General features: G+C 45.3%; 1 protein-coding gene across 6 annotated transcripts in view; it reads left to right on the top strand.

Moving 5' to 3' along the window:
* The first annotated feature begins 1,662 nt into the window (after nt 1-1,662).
* LOC119059206 (sodium/glucose cotransporter 1-like) overlaps nt 1,663-20,970 on the top strand; it is a 71,298-nt gene continuing 51,990 nt past the window's right edge. For 3 of the 6 annotated variants that reach the window (XM_053665045.1, XM_053665063.1, XM_053665057.1), the window contains exons 1-3: nt 1,663-1,990; nt 5,137-10,404; nt 17,144-17,619. In XM_053665045.1, coding sequence (XP_053521020.1) covers nt 17,230-17,619 — 390 coding nt within the window. In that variant the 5' untranslated portion in view covers nt 1,663-1,990; nt 5,137-10,404; nt 17,144-17,229. Of the gene's footprint in view, nt 1,991-4,974; nt 5,082-5,136; nt 10,405-15,464; nt 15,523-17,143; nt 17,620-20,970 lie in introns of those variants that run through there. The other 3 variants (XM_037158796.2, XM_053665049.1, XM_053665053.1) reach the window with 3 other exon arrangements.

A 20,970-nucleotide genomic window follows, 5' to 3' on the forward strand; every position in this document is an offset into this window, starting at 1 on the left:
AGGTAGGCAGTCAAGCCCTGGCCCCCCCGACTTCTAAACCAGTGCTATCGTCCCTTCTCACTTGGCCTGGGCACTCAAGTTCCAGCTCCCCTGGAAATCAGGACCTGCCAAGAGCACAAGGGCTGGACCCTCTCCCAGGGGAGGGGCTATAGCAGAGGGGCTGATGGGGGTCTTGAACCCCCACCTTTCACATACACGGGGTGCACAGTCCCCACGGAGGGAAGGCGGGACCCTGGGAGAGAGGAATTTCCAGACCAGAGAGTCCCTGAGGTGGGGCTGCTCCATGCTGGATGGGAGGGTGTCAGCAGGGAAGGAGGTCAGGCTTTACAGAAACACAAAAATGCCCAAAACATTGATATATAAACGCAGAAGCAACAAATGTTGACTGGGGGTCAACTAGCTCAGGTGTTTTTATGAGAGAAAGTGACTCCCCTTGTCCCCTGTCCCCACCCTGCATCGCACCCCCCAACCCCATCTCATGAGCTCCCTCCTTCCCCAGAAAAAAAAAAGCAAGCACTTTTCATTCCACAGCTACTGCACAGCTGCAAAGCCTGGTGCTGCTCTAGGTCCTGGGAAAACAGCAGTGGCCTCTAAGACCAAATCCTGGAGAAAAGTTCCAGTAGGTGACACAGGGCCTGGGAACAAACAAGACATTATGCTGTAATAGGAGGGAGAGGGGGACACCGTTGGTTTAGGTGGGTGCTCAGGAGAGGCCACCTCAGAATGACACGAGGGGACTAGCCAGGAAGGTGCCTGGGAGGGAGTGCTCCCGGCAGCAGGAGCAGCAAGTGCAAAGGCTCCGGGGCAGATTGTGCCTGACAAATGACGAGCAGTGAGGTCAAAGTGGCCAGATCCAAGGAAGTGGGGGGAAGGCAGGAGAGGAAGCCAGCAGGCCCCTGGAGCCTTGAAGGTCATGCTGAGCACCTTGCATTTTGTTCCAAGTCTTCAAGTAGGACCTGAAGGACATCATGCCAACAACCGTGCCCCTTCTAACTTCCTACAAATGTGTCTCCAGGGCTAGGGTCCAACCACATCAAATACAGAGAACTAGGCGGCTGTGTGAGAGTAGACAGCACAGCACTGGCCTGTCCCCAGGGGTGGACGCTGGGGCAGTTCTGGTTCTTCTCTCACACACGTGACCCAGGGGACCCCCCGCACATCCTCCGCGCAAACACCAGCACTTCCAGGAGTGCACAAACCCGACCTGGAACTGGGGGACACAGGGCTCCATGTTAGGGTCACCTGTGAGCTGCAGCCCACTCTCTGGAGCAGCAGGATCAATATACAGCCGAGCAACAGGCCACCATCCCATTCTCCAAGTCAGCCCTTCCTGGGGTTGTTGATGCTGAGAACTTGGGATCCCCATTAGAGGCATCATCCACTTGTGGCATTAAATAAGAACTCAGGTAAAGCGCACAGGCGTCACTCGGCAGTCACTAAGTCCTGCCGTCCTGGTCCCCACGCTGTCCCTGTCTCATGTGACCCTGGACTCTGAGACTCAGTATCCTGTGGCGTCACTCAGAGGTCCCTGAGCCCCTCCTGCCTTCCCATTCCCCACTCCTCTGATCTGCGAGCCTTCAAGCTTCTCCCGGCGCTTCTGGCGAGAGGACAGCGACCCCTGGCGGCCGAGTGAAGCAGTCCCAGAGCGTGACTGCCCAGGATTAGAGGAGGACCAGACCCAGCGGGGCGGATCCCCAGAGTCCCTCCCCAGGGCCCACACTCTGGGAAGAAGCTGGTCCTAGGGTGTGCCAATAGCAGGGACAGCTCCAGGTCACCTCTCAGTTGGGGACAGGGTGACCCAGCTTCTGGGTCCTCAAGGACAGAGAGGGAGAATTCTGAGTGGTCATGGGAGAGAACCAAGACCTTCTAGCCATGACCTGGAAGCTGCCCGGATGGCCGAAGGAAGGAGGAAAGCGCTCTTCTCAGCCCAGTGGACCTGAGCTTCTCTTGATTAGAATCAGCTCCTTGGCTTCTACCTCCCTGGAAAGAGGTACAGGAATTTTGCACCTTTAACCGGTTCCCGGGGGAATTTACCTGTCAATTTGGGGAAAACTGACAGCTTCACCACATTGACTCTCTCAATTCGTGCCTATCCTTTCTCCCACTAAGAGGTTTTAATAATAGACTTTAATCTATTTAAAACAGCTTCCCATAAACAGCTTCCCCTCGGATAGCTCTCTAGATTAATTTCCAGTTAACTCACATTTTCGGTGTAACTCTAAACTGTACACTTCTTAAAGGTTTTCTATTCACTTGCTGACGTATAGAGATACAGTAAGTTTCTATACTGAAACTGGATCTGGTACATTTGCTCCATTTTTTAATAGATTCCATTCATTTATCTGCACATCCGGTAGGTCAGGTGTCTGTGCATCCCTACTTACCTAAGTGTGTCACCTGTGAATAAAGACAATTTTGTTGCCATCTTCCCCTAATTGGACCCACACGTTTCATCTCTTTCCCTTACTCTGGGCCTCTGGCATCAGGAGCAATGGCAGGTAGGATAACAGGCATTCTTGTCTTCTCACACAGAGATGTTTTCCATCATTTTATTTCGAAACACGATGCCTGCAATAATTTCCTTTAAAGTTTCTCTTAGCAGATTAAGGATGTTCCCCTATGTTCCTTATATGATAAGTGGGTTTGTAAGACATCATTTGTTGGGTTTTATTCACTGATTTTTCTGCATCTTTTGATGTGATTTCTCTCTCTTCATGATTCAAATTAGTGCATAGAGTTTCCTAATGTTGAGCTGATCTTCCCTCCCTGGAATGCGTGAACCAGGCTTGCCCATGATGCTGTTCTGCACTATTGCTGAATTCAGTGTGATAATATTTTGCTCAGAATGTTTGCATCTCTATTCCTGAATGATATAGTGCTGTTTTTCTCTTTCCACTGCCCTTGTCAGATTTGCAGTCGAAGCTGTGTTCACTTTATAAAATGAGACATTGTTTATTCTCTAAAAGAACTGCTTTCATCTCTAGAGACATTTGTATGAGGTTGGAATTGCTCACCAGTGAAGCCCTCTGAGCTGGTTTTCTTTGTAGGAAGATTTTTGACTTCTGATTCAATGCCTTTAGGAGAATCTAGATTTTCAAGTTCTCCTTGAGTCAAATATACATGTTCAATCAAGTTTTTCTAGGAATGTCCTCATTTCATCTCCAATTATTGGCATAAGGCTATTATAATAGACTCTGGTTATCCATTTGAGGTATTCCACGTCTGCAAAACTGTCCCCCCTTTCCTTTCTGATGCGAGTAATTTTTGCCTTCTTTCTTTGATTCTTGGTAAATTCGCCAAATCGTTCCAATTTCAGTTGTATTGTAAGGGAACCAACTCTCTGCTTTCTTGTTTTGTCATCTCCACTATTCATTATCTGTTTTTTTCTTTTTTGTGTTTGTTCTTCTCTTTCTGATTTCCTTTATTCTATTTTCTGAGATTACTTTGTTGTTTTCTAGCTCTCCGAGATATATACTTAGCTCATTAATTTCTGGCTCTTTGATTCTCTATAAAATTTCTAAACACATTTTAAGGTTATCAGTTTCCCTCTATGTGCCACATTAGCTGCATGCCACAAGGATTTTATGTAGTGATTTCATCATTGTTTGGTTCAAAATGTTATCTGATTTCTAAAATGTTATTTACTTCCCTAAGCTGTTGGGAGCATATTTCTTTATTCCCAGACATGTGAAGCTGTCTAGTATCTCTGCTATTGATTTCTATTTTATCATTGATTTCTACTGTTTTGCATATAGAATATATGCTGAATGATTTCAGTCATTGCTTAGGCTTGTTTTATGGCCCAGGGTATGATCAATTTTTGTCAATGTCTTTTTCTACTTTGAGGGGATATACATACTGTAACTCTAGGTGTATGTTCTAGATATAAGTCCATTGGGTCAAGTCATTTAAGTTTTCCAATCTGTTATTATCTTCTTCAAGTTATTTCAGGTAATGCTTCTTGGCCATAAAGCTTTTAAATCTGATCTCAGCATAACCACACCAGGTTTCTCTGGGGTAGGAATTTGTATCTTTGTCCATCCATTTACTTTTAACTCAACTGAATGACCTGACCCCCATTCCTGAAAAGAGTGCTCTGCTCCAAATGGCACTCTCTGTGCATTATGTATTTGTGAAGTGTGTACCAAGCATCCCATTGTGCAAAGTCATTTGCCCCTTGCATTTTCCATAGCTTGCTTGCTTTGATATGATGGAAACTCATGGCCTTTCCTCTCTGGTCTTTAAGGCTGGGGCAGAATTACCAGGCACCTCTCCATCCTTTCAGAGCATGCGTGCAGACCCATGCTTAGTGTTTTCAGTGATCCTGTGGAGCACACCAAAAATCAAAATAGCCTCAAACAAGGAAGGAATTATGGGCCCACCTAATTGGGCATCTAGACATGGAGCACTCAGGGCCACCTCAATGCAAGAGACCCTGGCCCTGCTTCTCCCTGCCATGCTCTGGTCCCCACATGGGCTGGCTTCCCTTATGGAGGCCTCATCCCTGCACCTGACACCAAGAAGGAGGTAGTGAGCCTGGTTTCCTGAGGGGTCTGCTAGTACCACCTGAAAGTGGTCATCTGCAGAGCTGCAGACCACTCAGGCAGAACAGCAGTGAAGGAAGGACAACTCTCCCAGGGACAGAAGACTGGAGAGACCATTTCCTATCTGTTCAGTCTGCACTGAGCAATAGCAAGAAATTTGTATCCACAGTGATTCATAATAATCACCAGTGGTTTGGATAGATAGTCAGTGTTATGGGCTAAATGTTTGTGTCCCCCCCCCCCAAATCCATATGTTGAAGCTGTCACCACCAATGTGGTGGTGTTTGGAGATGGGGTCTTTGGAAGGCACTTAGTTTTAGATAAGGTCAGGAGGGGACCCAGGTGGTGGGACTAATATCCACATGAGAAAAGGAAGAGAGGGAAATCAGTCAGTATCTCCATCTCTATCTCAGTCTATCTCCATGCACAGAGAAGGGCCAGGTGAGCACTCAGTGAGAAGGCAGCCGACTGCAAGCCAGGAAGCTCTCATCGAGACCCAAATCTGCCAACACCCTGACCCCAGGCTCCAGAACTGAGGTAAATAAATGTCTGCAGTTTAATCCACCTAACCTACCGTGTTTCGTTATGGCAGCTCAAGGTCTCAGAAGGATCAGTAGTTGGCATCTGAAAATATATGACACAGACAGTCGAAAGAAGTACAGGATGGGTCTCTTGGAATGGACACTGTGTGAAGATACTCATATCCCACATCACTGAACAGCATTTGAATACTCTCTGCAAAAGAGGTCTCAATAATCAAGTGGACAAAATGACACACTGCACAATGTCAGTCGACCTCGTTCCTAGCCATGCCAGTGTTTGCCCAATGGGCACATGAACGAAGGGACTGTGGTTGCAGGCATGGGGATTGGGCATGAGCTGGTGGACATGATCCTCCTCTTACCAAGGCTGAGCTGGATGCTGCTGCCACCTAGTGGCTAATCTGCCAACAGCAGAGAACAAGAGGGAGCCCCAGCACCATTCCTTGGGGGACCAGCTAGCCACCTAGTGGCAGGTTGATTCCATTGCACCTCTTCCATCAGAAGGGGTACAAATTCTGGATACAGATTTGTTTTCGCTGCTATAATGCTTCTTCCCTCACCAACATCCCCAGACTCTTGGGATGTCTTAGCCACCATCATGGTATTCCCCACAGCACTGCATCTAATCGAGGAACTTATTCTACGGCCAAAGAAGTGCAACATGGATTAACTGGTCTTAGCATACACATCATTGCCCAGAAGCAACTGACCTAGTTAAAAGCAGAGTGGCTTACTGAAGACTCTGTTATGGCACAAGTTGAGAGATGAAACCCTGAAATAGAAATGTAGTTCTGCCTTGCAGGATGCAATTTATGCTTTGAATCAAAGATCATGAAATGGTACAATCTCTCCCAGAGACATAATACTTGAGTCTGGAAATCAGGAGATAGAAGTAGGAATTGCTTCTTTCATAGTTAGTCCTCATAATTCACTCAAAGAATGCTTGCTTTCGTCCTGGCAGCTTTGAGATCTTCCACTTTGGAGATCTTCATTCCAAAAAAGATAATGCTTCCAGCAGGGGGCGCTGCAGTGGTGCCACTGAGTTGAAACCAACAGGCAGAAAAAGAGGCTGCTCTTCTGGTGGGACTGATTGATCCTGAATACTAAGGGGAAATTGGGCAGCAGCTACACCAGGGACAAGAGGACTTTGTCCAGAACCTAGGACACTAAGCATCTTAGGACTTCTTAGCACTCAGAGCCTTAAAGAACAAAGGCTTAGGTCCACCACCAGGTAAAGAGACCCGAGACCAGCTGAGGTTCTAGCTGAGGACAAGAGAAATATTGAATCGATAGAGGAAGAAAGATGTCATGGACATTAACTATGACCTCATGACTAGGGTTACCACATTTAGCAAATAGAAATACAAATGGCCATTTAAACATGAATATCAGATAAACAACAAGTAATTTTTTAGTATAATTACGTCACATAAAATATTTGGGACATATTTATACTTTAAAAAAAAACATTCATTGCTTGAGTTCCCTGTATTTTATCTCAACCCTATTCATGACCAATACACAAAGGAGAACTGCAGTAACTTTTCATCTTTTTTCTTTCCTTGTTATATGTATATATGTATTTGTATCTATTACCCACGATCTCTTTTCTTCTCAGTATTACTTTGTATATAAGTTGTTGGTGGTTAACAGAATATTTGGTGCAACTGTGACTGAATTTGAGGAGAAATCAATATGGTTAGCTGTGTTCACAATGACTCGTGAGAACATGTCTCCTCATTTGAGGGAGAGGATGAGATTTTTGTAGAAAGGATTGCAGTTTCTTAGATAAAAAGTTTTGCCGGCTGGTGCACTGCTAGGCTTTGCCAATAGAGGGTGCTAGAGGGACACTGCAAGGCAACGGCAGCAAGAAGGCACCTTGCTCATTTTCCAGCTTTCCAACACAACACACAGTAGGGTGGGTTCTTTTCCAGTTTTGCCACAAGTTCAATACACTACTCAAGCCTCAGTTTCCCAGTCAGTGTCACTGAACGGTCACTATGTCCAATGGTGTGCTGGTAAATGTTGAACAACCAACCTGGAAGCTGGTGGGGGGAGCCTTCACTTGTAGCATTTGCCATTTTCATGCCCATGATGTCAATCTTCCCACCGAGGCCAATTTAAAGCTACGAAGGTGCATGACTGAACACAGAGTCAAGAAGGGACAAGTTCAGGATCAGCTCTTCTGTGAGCTGATGCAGCCGGCTGCACACACCACACACTGCTTGCAGCTGCCCAGTTCCTCACCTTCCTGTGCTGCTGTATGGGTAGACAGCGTCATCTAGTGGCAAAGCTGAGCAACTCTCAGTCCACCTGGAGAAGCACCTACAACGTGGGGAAAAAAGTACAAAACCCACACCCTTCGACCCCCACCTCCCCAAGGTTTCTCTCCTCTCTCTTGTTCAGTCCCAGCGTTCATCATCTCCAAGAAAGACTTAAAGCCTGAGGAGACTCCCACAAAGGAGCCCCTGCTGGTCACCCCCCATGTTGGGGAGGGGGTAGGGCTGTTCCTGGGATAGAGGAGAAAGTGACCTTGTAAGGCAGTAAATAGCCACTTCCTGAACAGGCCACCCCTGCAGACCTCCAGCCTATCCCCGAAAGAATTACCAGAACAGTGCCTCAGTCTGAGGCAGTGACACAGCACCCCTAGACAGGGGTCGGTCGGCCAGCATACCCAGAAACACCTGTTCCTGACGAGTGTTTCTCCTGGGACCTGGAGTCTGGCCCGAACCCCTGGGCTTTTCTTTGATCCAAGACTTTCCTCTGATTTTACGTATAATCCTTGCCCCCCAGATCTCAGAGCCCTGTATCCCCACCTATGGTAGGGTGAGTGGAGAGGTGAGGGCAGCCCCTGTAACAGCAAAGTCACGACACTTAGCCCCTGGCTTCCCAAGTCCCCAGCAGATTGCTGACCACCATAGTTTTATATTTACATCTCTTCCATTGTGTGTTCCTCCAGAAAGCATCTGCTTAGCCCGGCACTCCATTTTCCAGATCCCTGTAAGGGTAACAGGGGGGAAAGATCATTAATCAAACATAGATCCCATCTGCCACTTGCACAGACCAGCTCCTGCTGTATACTCAAGCAGCTGTCTCCCTGCCCTGGGAGCTGCTCCTGCAGACCTCGCCAGCCCCCCACCCCCGCCTGCAGTGCAGGCCGCTGCTACGGACCAGCTCTGGCCCATGCCCCATACAGATGCACTTCTTTGCCCGACAGGCTGTCTAAAGAGCTCTGGGGCAGGGTGAGTGAGAAAGATCATTCATTCAAACATCGATCTTCTGGTACAGGTAGAAACCAACTTCCATTCACTGAAGGGAGAAATCTACGTAGTAGACAAGGCTGGTCATTTTGGGGTGGTCTTTAATGAGGACTGGTGGGAAGCTGTCCAATACTTTGCATCTGCTGCTCTCAAAGTTTCCAGGCTCACCCCTCCGCTTCGTTCCATGGCCTCTGGGCTCTAACGGGTGAGGCCCCCAGCACTGATCCTGCAGAGGGCAGCTGGCCACCTGCCACAGGGAGCAGAACACCAGTGTGGTGGCCGCACCACCCAACCGTGGGTCCTCCCGATCCAAACTGGGGTTAACCCAGAGGGACTAGATGAGCCATGAGGACACAGTCAGCTTTCTTTGAGGTGGCCATTGTGGGGAGGGGCAAGAACTGGACGGAGATGCTCTGCCACTCCCCAAGGGGTCACGTGGTGGGCAAGGTCCTCGAAGACTGTTGAGGTCTAATCCCAGCACAGCGATGTTAGAGGAGCCTGCCCGGCAGTGCACGGGAGAACCAAGAACATCTGAGGGACCGAGAGGCTGCAATGGCACAAGATCAAACACACACACTCTTTCAAACACTGTGGGCCTCACTCTAGTGACGAGGGGTGAGCCACTCATGTAGGCAAGAGCAGGCACGGGCTGCGCTGCCTGGTAACCAATTTTCCTTTGCCTCTGCCCCTTCCCAAGGCTTCACGTGGAAAGAGTGAGGTTGTACACACAGCTCTCCCTCTTCAAAAAGTGTTCTGTCCCCCCTGTTTCCTGGATGGAGGAAGTCAGCCTGTCAGCTTTCCACGTTCTTAACAAAGTCTTAGGGAGCGAACAAAACTTCCGGCTTCAGGGACGGCCTCAGACAGGATGGCCCCCATGTCATGTTTTCTCAAAATGGATCAGCCCGTCTGTTTTAGGGCTTTTCATAGGGGATGTCTCGTGGAAGGTGGGACCGGTGGCAGCCTACAGGAATTAAATCCAACATTCCAAGACAAGCCACTGCCAAGGAGGTTGGGTTCTGGTTTTTCTGAATGATCCTTCCCAGGAAAGGTAAGGAGCTGGTCTCTGGGCAGCAGCCAGTCAAGCCAAGTGGCGCACAGGACATGGCTCACAAGCACAAGGTCATGGCTTCTGACTTGTCACACGGACAATAGGCCTCTCAGCCTTGGGTCACAGATTCGGGCAGCAATCCCTGAAAACCAAGGGGAGGCTGGGTGGTGGTGTAACAGGGTGCGGCCAAGAGGGGGCCCCCAAATGGGGATTTGGAATGGGGTCCAGAACTCAAGGTGTCCAGGAAATATTAGAAAACAATATATATAGGATGTCCTCACCCCCACAAGTCTGAGCTGGAGGATGGGACACATGGAGCAGGGCCATTGAGAGCTGTTTTGTACAACAGCTTTGCAGCTAACCTCTGGCATGGTCTTTAATATACCTATAACCTTTAACTGATTTCCTGGATATGTTAAATCGCTGTGGCCATGCTTTGAGCCAGGGGGATGGGAGTGACTTCCACCTAAGATGTAACTGGGGGGAAGCTCTCCCTGGTTACAGAGCCTGTGTGAGAGCCTGGAGATGATTGGCTCCAGGACATGGGGCCACACCTGCCCAGACTCACTGTGGCAGCCCAGTAAAGCTGGAAGAATACGAGAATGCTGGCAGGTGTAACCAAGTGTAGGAGGAGTAGGAAATGGGGATGCAAAGGAAGATTGGTGCTGAGATTTAAACCCAGACGTGGCAGCCATTGGAAAGAGAACCACTCGGCTTTGGTAGAGTGGGGACCCTGCAGCTTTGGCGAGAGTGAGGACCACGTGGCTTTGGGGTGCTCCCCTTTGCCATGTGGCTTAGGAAGCAGGAGAGACTTTGCCTGGAAGAAAAGGGGTGAAAGGACTCTTGCTGGTGGGCCATGAGAAAGTGCCACATGGCTTTGGATTAACTGGAGATCCTAGCAGTGACACAGCTGATGGTGCCAGGAGCCTGAATCATGGACTTCTGCTTCTTTTCCTGAGATACGGTACTCCAGATTAAAGCAGAGGCAGAAGGAATGACTGTGTGCATCTGTGAGTACCCTAAAAGACTTTAATATTTTAATGAAGACATTGAGTCACTACTTTAAGTCTGTATAGCTTTAAATAAACCTTTCCTTTCCTTTTCACAAATCTCTGGCATTGAGAAACGTCTTTCCTCTGGTGGCGGACAAGCAAACCTAGTGGGGGATCCATTCAGTAATAGTATATTATAATCCCCCTCGGCTCTGTTCTGTAACAGTGGGATGTCTGCAATTAGATCAGCCCCAGTGGACGCCCTCTCCGCTGGGAGGAAATTGGCATGAAATCATTAAATACAGTGAGATGGAGTGAAAGGATCTGAGATGGGGAGAACCCAACAAAGAAGCAAGAAGGGTGTCTTATGTCTTTAAAGGTGAAGGTATTTCCTAAAAATTACATGCCAGCCTTTCTTCTCAACCCTTTCACAGCTGGCCAGAAAATCTGGAGGAAGATTATACTGTGATGCCTCCCTCATAGCCTTTGCAATCACCACAAAAATCTTCTGAGATAGATGCATGAGCCCCAAACCATGAGAGTAACTATGGGCGCTGACCTGGGAGGAATCCTGAATAGAGCTCTTGGGGGCGGGGGAGTGGAATTGCCTTCAGTGTCCTCCCAGGGAGCCCAAACCTGGCCCCTGCCAGGTGAAATGCCAGCCGACAGCCTGTGGACATGAATACGGGGTAATTACTCCGGCCCCTCAACTAACAAGCCCCCATATCTGCTCCCTTGTCAAAGGGGAACATACTCACGGTGTCAAACATCACTTCATCGCAAATAAAATATGGTCAATCACAATCAACCAGGCTACTATGTTTCACCACTGGAGGGAGCCAGAGACCACTAAATCTAATCCAGGCTCAAGGTGATGTACAGAAAAGTTGCCACCAGGTGGCGGGATTGCCAGGAGAGGACTAACCTGCAAACAGCTGGTTTCCTCGTCCCCTGGGTTCTGTGACGGGATGCAGAGGATGAATCCAATCTTTCTGGGCTAGCTAGGTTATGAGTGTTCTGTATCCCCAAAGGACTCAGAAAATTAAAATTCAAAATAGCAAGAGCTTTATTTAAGAAGTTAATGTGTGGCCAGCCAAAAAAATTTTTTTGTTTTAATTAAAAAAGAAAGTAGGAATCACTGGGATGTCTATTCTCAAGTCTTCCTGCAGTGGGAGTTAATGTAAGCATCCAGCTGGGCATCCACACCCACCAGCTAAGGAGACGTAGCGTTCCACGTCCGGGGAGTCGACGCGATGGGCTCCATCCACTCCCCAGCAAAACGGGGGAAAATGATGTCTTAATATATGTGTTTCTATACTCATACTTATGTATTTTTCTAATATACAGAAATATGTTTATAATATATAAAGACATTATTAGAACTTTATATATTATTTTAAACTGTATATAGCACATATATTTTAAGAAATATATAGGCTTTATCTATAAACATGTAAAGTCCTATATATCTAGTCACTATGTGATTAAATATAAAGACTTTTTAAAATTATTTAAATCTCTTTAAAGGATAATGTAATAACGTATGGCAACGAAATCACAGAGGCTGAGAGGGGAGAAATGAAAGCGTACTATTGGGAAGTTCTTTGCGTGAAGTGAAATGGTATCATTCGAAGGTAGATGGGATTAAGTTAAAGGTGGATACTATGAGCCCTGAAGCAACCGCTGAAATGACACAACAACGTCACAGCTAATAAGCCAACAAAGGAAATTAAGTGAAGTTGTGAAGGTTCACACAGCCATCACCAATTAATACAAAAGAACAACAAAAAAAGAACATATGGGAGACGTAGAAATTAAATAGTATAGCTCAGTGGATTGAGCACAGGCCTGCGAACCAGAGGATCAGGGTTCGATTCCCAGTCAGGGCACATGCCTGGGTTGCAGGCCAGTTCCCTGCAGGGGATGCCGAGAAGCAACCATACATTGATGTTTCTCTCCCTCTCTCCTTCCCTTCCCTTCTAAAGATAATTTTTTTTTAGATTTTATTTATTAATCTTTAGAGGGGAAGGAGGGGGGGGAGAAACATAAAGGTATGGCTGCCTCTAGTGTGTCCCCTGCTGGGAACTGGCCTGCAGGGAACTGGCCTGCAACCCAGGCATGTGCCCTGACTGGGAATTGAACCGCAGTCCTTTGGTTCACAGGCCCACGCTCAGTCCACTGAGCTACACCAGCCAGGGCTAAAGATAATTTTTTTTTAAGTTTGTATAACTTTAAAAAAAAAAGAAATTAAATAGCGTGATGGCATATTTAGACACTACCACATCAATGCTTCAAATAGAGATTATCTGATTAAATAAACACTCAAGACCCAACTATTCCCTGGCGATCATAAATATACTTTAAATATAAATATATGGAAAACAATATGGGGATTCCTCAAAAAAAATAAAAACAACACTGGCTGGTGTAGCTCAGTGGATTGAGCGCCGGCCTGTGAACCAAAGGATTGTGGTTCAATTCCCAGTCAGGGCACATGCCTGCGTTGTGGGTCAGTTCCCAGCAGGGGATGCACGAGAGGCAACCACACATTGATATTTCTCTCCCTCTCTCCTTCCTTTCCCCCTCTGAAGATAAATAAGTGAAAATTTTTTTAAAAATTAAAAATAAGTAGAAATAAAAACAAAATTGCCATACAACCCAGAAATCCCACTTCTGGGCATTTATCCAAAGAAAACAAAACACTACTTCAAAACAATATACCCACCTCTACATTCATTGGGACATTACTCACAATAGGCAAGATATGGAAGCAACCTAAGTGCCCATCGATAGACAGTTAGATAAAGATGCGGTGTGTACATATAGTGGGATGTTACTCTGCCGTGAAAAAGACTGAAATCTTGCCATTTGTGACAACAGGGATGGACCTGGAGGCTATTGCGCTAAATGACGTGAGTCAGACAAAGACAAATACCATATGATTTCACTTATATGTGGAATCTTTAAAATTTTTAGAAAAGCAGAAACAGATCCATAGATACAGATAACAGGCTGATGATTGCCACAGGGGTGTGGGGAGATGGGTGAAATTAAAGAAAGTGGGGAAAAGGAAAGAAGTAAGGGAGGGAGGGGGGAGGGAGGGAGGGAGGAAAACAGATTGCAGAGCACAGGGCATTGCTAGGTAAAAAGGGGCCACTTCGCAACTACAAAGGGTCACTGTCTAACGGACACAGTGCCCATACACCCTGCTCCGTATGGTAGAGCTGCTTGTTGGGTGTGTAAACTGTAAAACTCATTAAAGATAACTTAGTGAATAATATAAAGAGAAATTTTCAACAACTACAGAGTGAATTTGATTTTTACAAAGTTGCTCTCCGTGATAAAAAAAAAATTACAAATTTAGTTGCCTGAAACCAGAAATAAATGTCAAAAAATTGTAATTACTTTAAACAGAATTTGAGTTTGTACTTCAGCCAGCTCTAAAACAGCTTGGATTCTTGTACCAAAAAGAAAAACAATTTAGATGGAAAAATGACAAAAGGAAGTATTCCCGTTATGGAAATTTGTTAGAAAATTATGATAAAATGCTACAAAAAAAGATATTTTACAAAAAAACAAAATTTTTTCAATTGTCTCAAGATGATTGCCCATACAATGCAGGCCCTTCCTAATAATATCGAAAGTAGATAGACTCAACATTGGAAAGTTTTCAAGTACCTTTCATAGGTGACATGAAATAGGTCCCGATTAATCATTTTGAAACATTTTGTCTCAAAGAACACCCAAACCTATGAATAAATGTTGCCAATTCATGACCTAAAAGATCAAACTTTTGGCATACATATTTTTAACCTTCTTTATATTGATCAAAGATTTTCGGGTGAATATGGAAAAATATCAATAGTTTTTATCATGGCAAATAGGGCTCCAACTATGTTGGGTCAGAACACCAGGTTGAATGGAATTTTAAAACAGGAGACTCATGTTTCCCTATTGCTTTGTCCCACCCGGTGAGACATATTCAGATATTTGTGCCTAGTTTTTATGGCAGACTTGACGAAGAGCATCATGGATAGACACAGTTGTTGGAACCGGTGTGTGTACGTGTGCAGAGATGGACCACTGCTCTAGGAAACCGTTGAAAATGTAGAAGGTGGTGAATTCGATGATGTGCTTTTGCCGATGGTCACTGGTTGACTATTGGAAATTTTATAAAGAATTACTGTGATGTCAGTTACAATTTACGTGTTTTACGGTTTTCCTGAAGCAGAAGGAATGCTTGTCGAATATTCATTGATCAAAGGCAATAGATGGCATTCGGCCTTACTTACATTTCTCACGAATATATGGTGTACACAGATGAGCTAAATTTAAAGTTAAAGGAGGGAAAGGCCTATTTGTAATCCAGCCAAGTGTAGGAATTTATGTTCAAATGGAGACTTCATAATACAAGTCAACAACAATGATTGTACATGTTCTCCAAACATGAGTCAACATGTCAGAGATTTTCATTGTTACTGGCTGTGCTGTGTAATTTGGAGGCCAAAACTCCCAGAAAGGCCCAAAGAGCTTTTGCGAGATTGACCAATTTAGAAACGCATTTCAAAATTGTAATGTCTCTTTGAAGTCAATGTTAACGATACTGAGTGGACCACAAGGGCTAGGGGACGACTTAACTTGGACAGACAGAATTTTGAAACTAATACGCTTTTGCTTCAAAGTCAAATCAATTCTTCTAAAAAGATGAACCAGTTTTGTTATTGACTTAAAGGAAAATAAAATGTTGATAACATAGTTAGCTACTGGAAAATTTTTAAGTATGTTTAAAACAACTTGGTTTGTGAATCTACATTTTGAATTGTACGTTTTATTAAATTTAAGGACACATCAAGTATTTCTGGTAAGAAGTCAGCATGAGACTTGCGATGTGTAAAATACACATCAGATTTCAAAGATTTACTGAGGGAAAAAAGAATATGAAATATCTTGACAGTTTTTACACTGATTACATACTGAATGATAATATTTTGGAGATATTAGTTAAATAAAATACATTACTTAAATTAATTTTACCCATTTCCTTTACTTTCTTAACATGGTTATGGAAAAATGTTCAATTGTACCTGTGGCGCACATCATGGAAAACCAACCAAATATTTGCAAACAGCACACCTGGTAAGAGGTTACTGTCTAAAATGTATAAAGAATTCATATAACTCAATAGCAACAAAACCCACAAATAACCCAATTTTTGAAATGGGCAAAGACCCTGAATAGAAATTTTTCAAAAGAAAACGTACAAACAGCCAACAGGTCTATGAAAAGCTGCTCAATATCACTAATCAAGGAAATGAGCATCCAGGCCACCTGTTAGGGTAGCAGCTCTCAGTGAGTCAGGAGATGAGTGTTGGTGAGGATGTTGGCGCACTGTTGGTTGGGATGGAAACCGGTGCAGCCACTATGGAAAATAGCATGGAGGGTCCCAGAACACTTAAAACAGAACCGCCACATGCCCCAGTGATCCCACTTCTGAGTGTACATTTGAAAGAAATAAAAACTCTATTGAAAGTGACATCTATACCCCCACATTCATTGCACCATTATTTACAGTAGCCAAGATATAAAAACAACTTAGGTGCTTATGGACAGATGAATGGATAAAGAAATGTGAGGTGTATGCATAGCAGTATACATAATTTTGCAAAGACATGGTGAACGTGAAGGACATTATGCTAAGTGAAATCAACCAGACACAGAAAGAAAAACATTGCGTGATCTCACCATGCAATATTTTTAAAATATCGTACTCAATGTTAAAATCTTTTTCTAAAAAGCTGCACTCATAATAACGGGCAGTAGAATGGGGGTTACCAGAAGCTAGGGGTCAGAGGGAGACAGGAGATATCGATCAAAGGGTACAACCTTTCAGTAATAAAATGAGCAAGTCCTAGAGACCTGGCATACAGCCTGGTGACTAGGGTTAATAATAATGTGTCATACACTTAACATTTGCCAAGTGGGTAGATCTCAAGTGTTCTCACCACACACACACACACACACACACACACACACACACACACACACAGTGGTAACTGAAGTAATTGATATCTTCATTAGCTTGATACGGTGATTATTTCACAATATACACATACACCAAAACATCAGGTCATGCACCTTAATAGGTACAATGTTTATTGGTCAGTGATGTCATGGCTCATATTGCACGTCTTCCAGACAGCACTGAACTAAACTGGCTCTGTGGAACTCTGCTCAGGAGACCGTAGACCTCCGACTGGCACAAGGAGCAGCCTCCCTGGCTCGTGGTCATGGGCACAGACTAACTGGTTAATTTGTAGAATCAAATGCGTTCATATATGCGAAATGCACAGAAGGAGGCCTGGCACCTAGCAAGAGCTCTGTAAGCATTAGCTATAATTATAAGTACTAGCATTATTGACCTAAATTTCTAAAACTACAATTTAGCAGAGAAACACACCAAGGAGAGTTGCTGCTTGGCTTAGAATGAAAATTCACCAATAAAAGTCAAACTGCGAAAAGCTAAGGACCCTCATCAGTTGATCCAAAGGGTCCATGACCAGGGTGAACCGAGTGGGGCATTTTGCTAGGGGCAAAATTTAGGGAGGCATCAAAAAAACCTCAGGACTCAAGAGAGATAATATTCTAATGTAATATTTTAATAAATATAAAGTAATGCCAGAAATCCACGGTGAGCAAAAAATCAAAATTATTAATAAAGACCCTCACAGTGTTACTGGTCTCTCCCTTTTGCCCCAAGGTCCCGAAATGGCTCGTAAAGTCAGTTACGGATCCCACCTGGGCAGCCTCCCACTAGCCCCAGCCTGGACCCGCACGTAGTCTGGGATGAAGCGACCGTGCCAACAAAGCCAGGGCGTTGTGCCTGGACTGGCAGTGAAAACTTGCGGCACACAGCACAACCCCGAAGGAGCAAGGAACTCGCTGCTCCCGGCAACGCATTGCCACTGCTGCCCGGGAACTCCCAGGCTACCTTGCGGCCGTTCCCAGGATGCCCTGCAGCCCTCAGAGCCGAAGCCGGAAGTCAAAGTCAAAGCCGTTGCGGCCTCCAGCGGAGCCAGCCCTGCCCTGCCCGGTCAGCCTGGACACCCAGCCATGTACTTTCCCTGGTCTGGCATCGCCTCTAACTGGAGTGCTGTGGACTCCGGTGTCAACAACGCTGTAGACATCGTGGTGATGGTTTTGTACTTCCTGTTGGTCCTGGGCATCGGAATGTGGGTACGACAAGCTCTACAGGGGAGGGCAGGGCTCCGGGCCGCCCTTGACCGTCCCTGCCAGTCGCCTGGTCCCCACCTCCACCTGCAGCACTCTCGCATCCCCACCCCTGCTTGTGCACAGCCCTCAGCCCAGACCTCTCCACCCTCCCTTTGCCTCATTACTATCCTTGCCCTTCCAGGCAAGGGCAAGTTCACGTTCTCAGCAGTGGAGCTGTACTTGACCGAACCCACCTTCCCTCCCTGTCCCAGATAAACAGCTGGGTCAGATTTCTCTGTGCCTGCTGCCTAGAACCTAGACAGCAGTTAATGCAAAGTCGTTACGGTTATCGTGAGGATGGTGGTGACAATGACAGGTGCCAATGGTGAGGTCTTCAGTGCCACAGCCTCATAACTGTAGTGTGAACGACCCATTAGCTCCTCCAGTTTCACAGGTGGGGAAACTGAGGTTCAAAGAAGTTAAGTAACAACCAGAAAACTGTGGAGTTCAGATTTGAACCCAGAGCTGCCTGATCTGACTTAGGAGCTCAACCATGTTTGCCTTGCCAGCAAGACCTCAAAGGCCACACACATATAACTTTAGGGATCTTTCGTGTTCTCTTTGAACTTGAGCAAAGAGCTTAGACTTTCTCTTGTGTTACAAGGTTCTCTTAATAGAGACTGTCTCTCTTAATGCCGTTCACTCATTAAAGCTCAGCATGTTAGCACTCAAAAAGCTGTCCTTCACCATACTCCCCAGGGCCAGACCCTGCCCAGGAGGGGATGGCCCTTGTGCCAGGGAAAGCATCAGATTGGTGTGAAAGCGTCAGCTGATGTCATGGTACCATTGTCCCTTGGCTAAGCTGCCAGCCATCAGGCCTCTGCCTGACCTGCTTCACCAAGCAGAAGTAGCTGGTAACAATGCCACCATTCACTAACTAGTGGCAGACTTGTCACTCCACATGGTCCCCACCCAGCTGAAGCTTTCGTGCACGTGTGACCTTTAATTGGGGGCACGTCAACAGGTCACAAGCAGGACCTTGCTGTGCGGAATCAGGCCCTTAGCAGTAGGACCACTGGACACTTTTCAGGGCTTACAATGGAGACACGGTCTCCATCCTCTGAAGGGAATTTTGTACCAGAAGAGGGGATATAGGCCCTTTATTACAAATGTAAAAAGATCTGATGTGTTTCTACAGATCATTTAAACAAACAAAAAGAACTGGCATCAGTGATAAGAAACATCCTTGTGGGCAGCCGAGGCAGGGGCTCTGATTAGTACTTGTTTTGGGATCTTTTCCCCAGTTTCTGTTACTGAATTGAGAAGCCCCCACCCAGCCTTTCTTCTGAGCCCAGATGGGGCCTAGGTCTGGCCAAGGTCAGAGTACTAGTAAGCCATCTGGTCACTTCCAAAGGAAACCTGCTGTTCCTTCTGTTCTTGTTGGAGCCATAAAATATGCACAGTTATCCAGAAGGCTTTGATCTTTTTTTTTTCTCCCATATATTATTATCTTTCCTTTGGTTCTTTTTATAAACCATATATTGTTTTTAACTAGGAGAGTATAACATGCTTATTTTAAGAAGTGAAAAGATGTGTAAATATCTGAAGAATAAGTTACTAGTCTTCCCCATCCATTCCCATCCCTCTGAGGTGACCATGGACTGTGGAGCCTTCTTCCCCCTCCTCAGTGCTTATGCAAACCTATGGATACAAACGTAGAGATTCTGTGTTTTTGTCTTTACAAAAACTGATCATATTCCTACATTATTCTGCAGCTTGCCTTTTTTCACTTGCTAAATGGTGGAGAGAGTCCTCCAGGTGAGCAGAGAGCTCTAGCTCCTGTTTTTATTAGCTGTGTAACCATCATACCACTGGGTGCGCTGCTCTGCTTTTCTGTAGTAATTGACACTTAGGTAACTGCCAGGTAGGTTTTTCAGTTTTTAATGTGTTGGTGCTTTTAATCTGTGTGGCATGGATTCTGAAATTGGAATTGCTGGGTCAGAAGGCTATGTTTACTTAAAATTAAGTAACAGTCGACAAAACGTATTAAAATGTACATCTCACAAACAGCATATAGGCATGCCCTTTCCCCAAGCCCTCCTCACCAGCCTTGCTCATCGCTGCTTGTGTAATTGGCCGGTCTGATGGGTGAATAGAGGCATCTCATTGTGGGTCTAATTTGCACTTGCTGGGATCCTAGTGAGGCTGGGCATCTTTTCCATTGGTTTTCCTCTTCGGTGAATAGCCAGTTTATTTGCACATTTTTTTTATTGTTATAAACTTGTCTGTCACTCGAATTGCTAATATATTTTTTCCAAGCTATGATTTGTCTAGGTCAGTTTCTCAGCCTCATCACAAGTGATGTTTGGGACCAGTTAATTTCTTTCTTTTTTTTTAATATAGTTTATTGATTATGCCATTGCAGTTGTCCCATTCCCCCCTTCATCCCCTCCACCCTGCACACCCCTCCCACCCACATTCCCACCCTTTAGTTCATGTCCATGTGTCATAAGTTCTTTAGCTTCTACATTTCCCACACTACTCTTGCCTTCCCCCTGTCTATTTTCTACCTACCATCTATGCTACTTATTCTCTGTACCTTCTCCCCCTTCTCCTCCTCCCACTCCCCTGTTGCTAACCCTCCATGTGATCTCCATTTCTGTGGCTCCACTCCTGATCTAGCTGTCTGCTTAGTTTACTTTTGTTTTAGGTGTGGTTGTTAATCACTGTGAGTTTGCTGTCTTTTCACTGTTCATGTTTTTTTATCTTCTTTTTCTTAGATAAGTCCCTTTAACATTTCATATAGTAAGGGTTTGGTGACGATGAACTCCTTGAACTTGACCTTATCTGAGAAGCACTTTATCTGCCCTTCCATTCTAAATGAAAGCTTTGCTGGATAGAGCAATCTTGGATGTAGGTCCTTGCCTTTCATGACTTGGAATACTTCTTTCCAGCCCCTTCTTGCCTGTAAGGTCTCTTTTGAGAAATCAGCTGAGAGTCTGATGGGAACTCCTTTGTAGGTGACTGTTCCTTATCTCTTGCTGCTTCTAGGATTCTCTCCTTCATTTGAATCTTGGCTAATATAATTATGATGTGCCTTGGTGTGTTCCTTCTTGAGTCCCACTTCTTTGGGACTCTCTGAGCTTCCTGGATTTCCTGGAAGTCTATTTCCTTTACCAGATTGAGGAAGTTCTTTTTTATTATTTGTTCAAATAAGGTTTCCACTTGTGACTCTTCCTCTTCCCATTCTGGTACCCCTATAATTCGGATGTTGGAGCATTTAAAGATGTCCTGGAGGTTCCTTAGCCTCTCCTCATTTTTTTGAATTCTTGTTTCTTCATATTTTTCTGTTTGGTCATTTTTTTCTTCCTTCTG

Source organism: Artibeus jamaicensis, unplaced genomic scaffold, assembly GCF_021234435.1.
Source record: "Artibeus jamaicensis isolate MK-2021 breed Jamaican fruit bat unplaced genomic scaffold, CSHL_Jam_final contig_1128, whole genome shotgun sequence".
Classification (NCBI taxonomy): domain Eukaryota; kingdom Metazoa; phylum Chordata; class Mammalia; order Chiroptera; family Phyllostomidae; genus Artibeus; species Artibeus jamaicensis.